The following is a 7743-nucleotide window of genomic DNA, read 5'->3' as shown; positions in this document are numbered from 1 at the left end:
AAAAAAAAAAAATCAGTAGTATGTATTTTGTTTCCTCTCAAGTTTCCAAGAAAAAAAAAATGAAAGGTCACTTTTTTCTCTTCAAACACTGATGTGTAGCTAATAACTTTTGGATAAAAATGTGCCACCCTAAAAAATGTGCTCAGCAGATTCTGATCCCAGGATGGGCTTAGCCACCTGGGGCGAGGCTGGAAGGGTGACATCCATCACAGTGGGAACCGAAGCCCCAGGACAGATGTCACACGGGGCTTCAAGATGGAGAATCAGAGTATCTGAAACGTCAAGGGACCTTTATGAAAGGGCACCAAGTTCCGCAACAACCCCACCCCCACCGTGAGCTTCTACAGCTAAGGCTCCAGAGGGGAGGAGGGTCACCCGCCGTCCCCGAGCGCACAGCCGTGTGGCCGGCAGGGCTAGGACTGGTGCTGACCTGGCCCCCCAGCCGCCCCTGGGGTGCGGCTCCTCTGACCCTCCCCAGCCTGGGGGCTCCCACTGCACCCGCCCACCCCCTGCCCTGCGGGGTCAGGCAGAGGTGCTGCTGGCTTTTTTTTTTAACAGCTTATTCCGTTAGACGACTGTCATAGGTACAGCTCTGTCCTTGAAAGCCATCCCCATGCACTTGGCTCAGGAACGCGAGCAGCAGCAGGAAGGAGGTCTGCACCCAGCTCTGCTGCCTCCCCAGCGCACAGAAGGGTCCCGGCAGAAATGCGCCACCTGACCCCTGGATGCCCCCACAGCATGAGGGACAGGGTCACTGCCTTCCGGAGGCGGGGACGGGCCCTTCAAAGCTGTTCTTCCCTGGGTCAGTTTGCAGATCTGCAGATACCGGGAGCCCTTACTTATTGCTTATTTTCAGTGGTGGCCGAGCCAACCTGATCCAGACATGACAAATGGGCTCCCAGACGTGGCTTCCACCCAAAATGGACCCCCCCACCCCCCCACCTCGGGCTGCTCTGCAGTTCTTTGGACTCCAAGATCCAGAGGGAGCCTCTGCCCCCCAGCTCACTGCCCCTAGGACAAGAATTGCCTGCTACCATGACCAAGGATGTTCCCCAGCTTCCAATGCATAACCCTAGTGACAAGGAGCTCACCACCTGACCTGCTGGCGAGCTCCCTCCAGGAAGAGCCCAGAGCTCCCTGTAACACCCAGGGCAAGAGGAACATGCCTGTCGCCATCACCAGCACCCACTTAGCACTCCCTGGGCACAACGAGGGCTGTGAGCCTTTCTCCTGAGAGTGTAGGACCAACCCAAGGGCGCTGATGGCCGACAGGCGGTGGGATGGCACAGAGTCCCCGCTGGGGCTCTAGGAACACGGTGGCCTACCCCACCCCCTCGCCTGGCCCCCGTCCCTCATGCAGGACTGGACGAGGCCTGCCTGCTTCAAAAGTGGCCTCCCGGGCTCTTCAAGTGCTTGCGGCAGGGAACTGAACACCACCGGAGAGTGAAAGAGGCAGGAGGGGCTGAGTGGCCATCAGGGCCGGTGCCAACAGCATTAACAGTGGCCCACCCACCGCCCAGCGTCCAGGAGCTTGTCTGGACTGCGCCCCCGATCACCCACCCTCTGGGCCTCACCTTCCTCACTGATTTCAACGTTTGTCTATCGCACTCTAGAGTTCGTATGTGGTCATTTACACCGCGGCCTCGTCTGATCCCCAGCCCTGCGAGGAGGGCCCGAGGCTGTCCCTTCTCCAGTGAAGGAGACTGAGGCTCAGAGAGGGGAGGTGACAGCACCTAGGAGGAGGCAGCAAGGCAGTGGAAGCCTGCTCAGCCCCCGGCTCCGTCCAGCTCAGACGGCAGCGGTCTCCGCAGCACACAGAGCGCCCGGGCGCGGGCCGTGACGGAGGGCCCAGGCGGAACAAAGCGGGTGGCCTCGGGGGGTGAGCACGGCCCAAAGAACCTGAGACCTCATTTTCCCACCAGGGGCCTGGAGCAGCTGAGTGACCTGCTGAGGGTCACACAGCCAATTAAAGCCAGAGCCAGGTCAGGCTCCTTCCAGAGAGGGCAGAAGTCCCCCATCGGCCAGCCCGTGCAGCTCTGTCCACAGTGACCCCAGCTCGGGCCAGGCTCTGGGGACACCAGAGGCCAGCTCGGCCCGGTGCTGCCCCTCTGGAGAGAGAGCGTGGGGCTCAGCGCAGAGACTCTCCCCACAGCCTCCTACCTTCCTGGCCCATCGTGTGAACCACAGAAATGCAGGTGCCTCAGGCACCGGGCAGGAGGGACCCGAAAAGCGAGGGCACGACCTGGCCCGGTCTGCAGCGAGCGTGTGTGTGTTTGCGGCTGGGGGCAAGAACCCTGAAACCAAGTGGCAGCTTGCAGCAGGGAGCCGGGCACGGGGCTGGGGGAGGCCAGAGGACGGGCCTCGGGGCCTCCAGCCAGCCAGACATCATGAGCTTCCCTGTCTGCGACTCGGGACGCAGTGCTCGGTGAGCTGGGGTTCAGGCTGCAGCGGATGGGTGAGAAGTGGTGCCCCCTGTGCCAGGTCCAGCTGCCAGCGGCCTCTGTCCAATGCGGGCGGCAGCCAGGGGGTGGAAGGCTCGATGAGGTGCCCCTCGGCCAAGGCCGGGCCCGGCGTCCCAGAGCGGCCTTCAGCCTCTCAGCAGGGCGGCCCCAGAGCGGGACCGAGGCTGGCCGGGTCGCTCAGCCGCAGGGCACGGCCGGCAGCCTCTCGTCTTCCGTGTGCTGGTGTGTGAGGAGGGAGACAGAGGCCCGGCTGTCGTCGTGCTGGACCCACAGCAGCCAGGTCACGGCGGGCAGCGTCCTATGTACAATTCACCACAGAAAACGAACACGGTGGCCTGCGACTCGTCCTAGGCACCCCACAGGGCCAGTCCACGTCCCCGGAGGAGCAGCCCTACAAAGGCCCCTTGAACTGGTTCCCAGACAGGTGCTGCCGGATGGAGGGCTTGGAGCTGGCTGCGTCTCCCAGTTTTCGCCAGACCACCTGAGGGCAGGTTGAGCTGTGAGTGCAGAGCCCACCCGAGCCCACCCGCAGGCCTGGGTACCCACACTGCCTTGGGCTCCTCAAAATCACCCATGTCCCCAGAGCCATGGGGCCAAGAGGGGAAACTGAGGCCACGTGGGGCCCAGAGATATAGGAGGCAGTGTAGGAGGCGGGGGGCGTTCGGAACACCCAGGCCCAGGTGAGGCCCAGTGAGCCCCTGCTGGCTCCTACAAGGGTTCAGAGAGGACACACACCGGCCAAGCGGGTCAGGGCTGAGGCTCCGCGTCCTGGGCAGCCACAGAAATAGCCCGACTTCCAGAAGCAAGTACAGCCCTAGCCCTGTAGGCCCTCAGAGCAGACCTGTACGTCCGGTCTGAACACCACCTGTGTGGCCGGCAGCAACCAGGGACCAAGGGATGGGACATGTCGGGTGAATGGGACCCGTGCTGGGGGCTGGGGGCGGTGCTCCGGGGACGGACAGGCCCGCAGAGGTCAGGGCCCCCACTCTCAGGGAGAAGTGGGACAGGCAGTAGGGTGAGGACAGGCCAGGGCCGTCCAGACTCCAGGGCCTCCTCCCAGGCCTCCAGGTCCGTGGCTCTGCCCACATGGGCAAGACCACGGCCACACCGGGACCCGCCCTGCTCACACCCCCGGTCCCCGGCCCGGGAAGCGCCTCACGTTGCACATCTCGCGGACGATGGCCTTCTCCTTCTCACTCAGGTCTTCCTCACAGCTGTCCCGGAGCTGCCGATCCAGGTTCTCATGCACCTCCAGGACCTGCGGGGAACAGGCCCCAGGGTCAGGGGGCAGGCTGTCCACGGAGTCAAGGATCCCGAGCCACTGGGTCCCACGGTCGGGCCATGGAGAGACCCGACGGGCCGGTCCTCTTCCCTCACCCTAGCGACCCTCCACAAGGGAAGCCACACTCCCACATCACCGCTGGGGGCAAAGCTGAGGACAGGTCACCTGGGAGCAAGGAGGACAGGTTGGGGGAGAACTACCCTCGGACAGGTGCACTCACTCCAGCCCAGGGCCCCCAGCTCGGATGAAAGGACACAAGGACAGCACCCACTTGCACACATGGGGTGAGTGTGTGTGTGTGTGTGTCCCAGTCACTGCCCGCACCGGTACAAGAATGCTGCATCTGTGCAAAGGTACACAGGCCTCCACGCCTGGCCCACACTGCGCTCGCGTCCTGCACAGGGGTGAGGAGCGCGGCCATGGCAGGCGTGGGTCGCGTGAGCCAGCCCCCCGGGAGCTGCACCTGCAGGTGGGGCTGGGCCTGGGAGGCTGGAGCCCAAGTTCTACCCTAGCCCTGCCCCTACCTCTCTGACTTAGAGGGAGCGCCCGCCCCACCCCCACCCCGGCCCAGGTATCAGTTTCCCGTTACTGAGATGGCAGGCCGGTGACAAACTCCTGCCAACTTGTTACTGCCACCCGACACCACCAACTCCCCCGCTCCCCGCAAGGTGTTCCGGGCAGTCAGGGCCCCTCCCCTCCCGCCCTGCTGCTCAGACCCCCACGGCCTCTGAGCCAGTGTGGGGTGTAAGGTCCCAGGTCCCGACTGCACCAGGGATCTGGGGGCCCCCGAGAGAGCAGGGTCTGGGTGCGGGTGGCTGGGGCCTGGCCCTCACCTTCATGGCGTGCACAACGGCCTCCGGCTTCTGTCCCACAGAGCTGTAGCCGGCGGAGGGGGGCGAGGACAGCTCAGGTACCGGGCAAGCTGGGCCCTGCGGGAAGGAATCGAGTGTCCTAGCTGGTCCTGAATGGCCCCCAGGTGGTAGCCAGAGGTGCGACCAGCAGCAGAGAGAGGCCCCCGATTCTATGGGCCAGGGCCCACGCAGCAGGACGTGGGGCTGAGTGATGCGGGAGAGGAGGCAGGGTGCGAGGCCCGGGTCAGGGCAGAGGACAGGGGGGCCGCACCTGGACCCCACCCCGTCCCACAGGCTCCTCTCGGCAGCTCAGGGGCAGGGCCTGTTATCTGTGTCCCAGAGAAAGTGAGTGCAGCTCAGAGAAGGATGGGGGCTGGCAAAGATCCCCCAGCAGACCTCAGGGGGCCTGCCTCCAAAGCTGCCACCCTTCCCCCAATGCCAGGCGAGTGGGTTAAACTAGACTTCACCCCCACTCCCACCCCCACCCGCAGGGACCCTCTTGTAGCCCCAAGCCCTGCCTGCCAGCCCTGAGTTTCTGGCCTGCCTGGCCACTTGAGGGATGCCCCCAAATTCAGCAAACACTTTAAAAAATAAAAAAAAAAATTAAATAAAGATTTTATTTATTTGAGAGAGAGAGCACAAGCAGGGAGAGGGACAGAGGGAGAGGGAGAAGCGGGCTCCCCACTGAGCAGGGAGCCTGATGTGGGGCTCAATCCCACGACCCCAAGATCATGACCTGAGCCAAAGGCAGATGCTTAACCAACTGAGCCACCCAGCAAACATTTTAAATGGCAATCAAGTTTCCAACTCCCCACAGCCTGGGGAGCAGGGGACAAGGTCAGATGAGGAGGGAATCAGGCCCACCTATGTGAGAGGCCACATGTCTGCCTAGGGTCCCCAGCTGCTTTTCCACAAGGATTAATGGCCCAAGTGGTGTGCCTCAGGCTGCAGGGGGACCCTGGACCCACAGAAGGAGTGCCCAGAGAAGGACAACCGGAGGATGGAGCTCCCCGGGGCCAACAGAAGCCAGAAGGTCAGAAGACACTGGGAGTGGGTCTAACGAGAGCCAGCAAGTGCGGGAGGCCAGAAAGAAAACGCCGAGTGCCCCGGCCAGTGTGTGTGCAAGCAGGCGGGGAGGCCAGGAAGCCGGGGTTCCCAGCAAATCCATCTCCGTCCCACCTCTGAGTCTTGGTTTCTTTCTCAGTCACTGAACCCCAGTGACCCGGCAGACTTGGTGAGCTGGTTTATAGGGCCATGACCCTGGGAGCCTGCCTGGTGAGGCCATGCTGTGCAGAGACCCTCAGGGCCCAGAACTTTCTCCTCTGCACCCTCCCCATCTGCCCACCCCACCTGGACCTTCTCCAGGCTCCACACAGATGATGGGCCCCATAGCCTTCGGGGCCGGAAAAGCTGGGCTTGAGCAAGGCTCTGTAGGCTGTGACCTGAGGCAGGGCCCGACCCACTCTGTGCCTCAGTTCCCTCGTCTGGATGGTGGAAACAGGGTTCTCGCGTCCCAGGCCGTGTGCAGAGCCCCGGCATGCTGTCCGATGGCTGTTTCCCTAAGTGCAGCCCAGGCTGCCTGGTCTCTGGTGCCCAGGCCAGATGTGTCATGTGGGGAAACCAAAAAGGGATCCAGGGGGTCTGGGGAGGCAGGTGGAAGGCAGTGCGCCCACGTGCCCACAGAGGTGCAGCCTGAGGCCCAAGGCTGTGCTCCCTCCACCAGAGGCCAGCAGGGGGCGACAGCCACACATGTTCAGCCCTGGGAGGCACCAGGTACCTGGCGCCTGGCACCTCTGGCCTGTCCCATCTGTACCTGGGGCCCCCTGAACAGCCTGCTCTGTAATGGGGCCAGGGGGCAGTTCCTGCGCCGGGGGGCGGTTCCTGGAGCAAAGGCAGGAAGGAAGCCAGGAGGGGCCAGGACGGCCTTTTTCTGACCACCCCCACCACCAGGCTGCCAAAGAGTGCGTGGCTGCGGGTGCCGTCAACGAAGCCCGTGTGGGACACGTAACAGGTGTAAGGCGTGCATGCTGGCGGGACTGGTACTTGCGGGGCACTCGCCACGCATAGCTGTCCCCAGAAGGCCGTCAGGCCACAGGGGGAGGCCAGCCCCGCGATACCTCCCGCGTCCTCCACACCCACCCCACCCCCCGGAGCAGAGTGGCCCGCTGAGGGCTTGCAACCCTCTGATGCTACCTTCTGCACCCCCATTTGACAGGTGAGGACAGGGCAGTGCGCCTGACAGAAGGCCACGGCCAAACCGCCGGTGGACAACGGGGCTCAAACCGGGACTGGGGTTCCAGAGCTGGTGCCCAAAGTGGGGAGACCAGTGTGTCCCCAAGAGAACAGCAGCCACACGTCCACACAACCACTTGTCCGGAATGCTCAGGGCGGCGCTCCCCACGACAGGCAAGGCGTGGAAACAGACGTCCAGCCACTGATGAGCGGGGCCTCCCCCCACGAACACCGCTGGACAATGCAAAGGACAAGGCTGGCCCCACTGCGGCGCCCCGCACGGAGGGCCGCCTGTCGGAGGGTCCTGCCGCTAATGAATGTCCAGACCTGGCAGATCTGCAGAGGCACGAGCCCATGCATGGTCACGGGCCGAGGCAGGGGAGAGTGGGGAAGGGCTGCTAAAGGGGACAGAGTTCCTTTGTCAGGTAAGGAGATGTTCTATTGTGATAACTACACAAATCTGTAAATATGCTAAAAACCAGCGAAGTGTGTGCTCAAAGATAAAGCCAACTAACAAAAAAAAAAAAAAAAAAAAAAGGAGGAAGACCAGTCTCCCCCAGGGACCTTGATCCTGCTCTCAGCAGGCTGGTGAATGCAGCTCCCACCTCACCATGGCCAGCCTCTTCCACGGGGCCCTGAAGCCCAGGGCCGGCCGGGGCCCCCTGCACCCTGCCCCCTGGCACCCAGGCCAGTGACCCTCGTGGGAGAGAAGCTGGGGGGTCCTGGACAGACACTCAGCCTCTGACTCGAGTGGGCGGGGCATGGGGCAAGTGGACAGGGACAGAGGTAGGGAAGGTGGGGACAGCCAGCCTAGCAAGAAAAGGGGGTCCCCGCCCCACAGGGTCACCTGTTTTACCTCGGGACCCTCTGACATGTGGACTATCTTCCCTCATCCCCCCCCCCCCGGCCGGGACCC

At 63.2% G+C, this 7743-nt stretch overlaps 1 protein-coding gene across 1 annotated transcript in view; it reads right to left on the bottom strand.

Moving 5' to 3' along the window:
• Positions 1–2752: 2752 nt before the first annotated feature.
• The window catches only part of CCDC85C (coiled-coil domain containing 85C), a 73972-nt gene continuing 68981 nt past the window's right edge, over positions 2753–7743 (bottom strand). Inside the window, exons 4-6 of the mRNA XM_040641444.1 lie at positions 4578–4673; positions 3622–3720; positions 2753–2943 (exon numbers count right to left, since the gene is read on the bottom strand). Of these exons, the coding sequence (XP_040497378.1) occupies positions 2854–2943; positions 3622–3720; positions 4578–4673 (285 nt within the window). The 3' untranslated portion in view covers positions 2753–2853. The remainder of the gene's footprint in view (positions 2944–3621; positions 3721–4577; positions 4674–7743) is intronic.

Source organism: Ursus maritimus, unplaced genomic scaffold, assembly GCF_017311325.1.
Source record: "Ursus maritimus isolate PB19 unplaced genomic scaffold, ASM1731132v1 scaffold_25, whole genome shotgun sequence".
Classification (NCBI taxonomy): Eukaryota; Metazoa; Chordata; class Mammalia; order Carnivora; family Ursidae; genus Ursus; species Ursus maritimus.
This window is presented reverse-complemented; position numbering and strand designations above follow the sequence as displayed.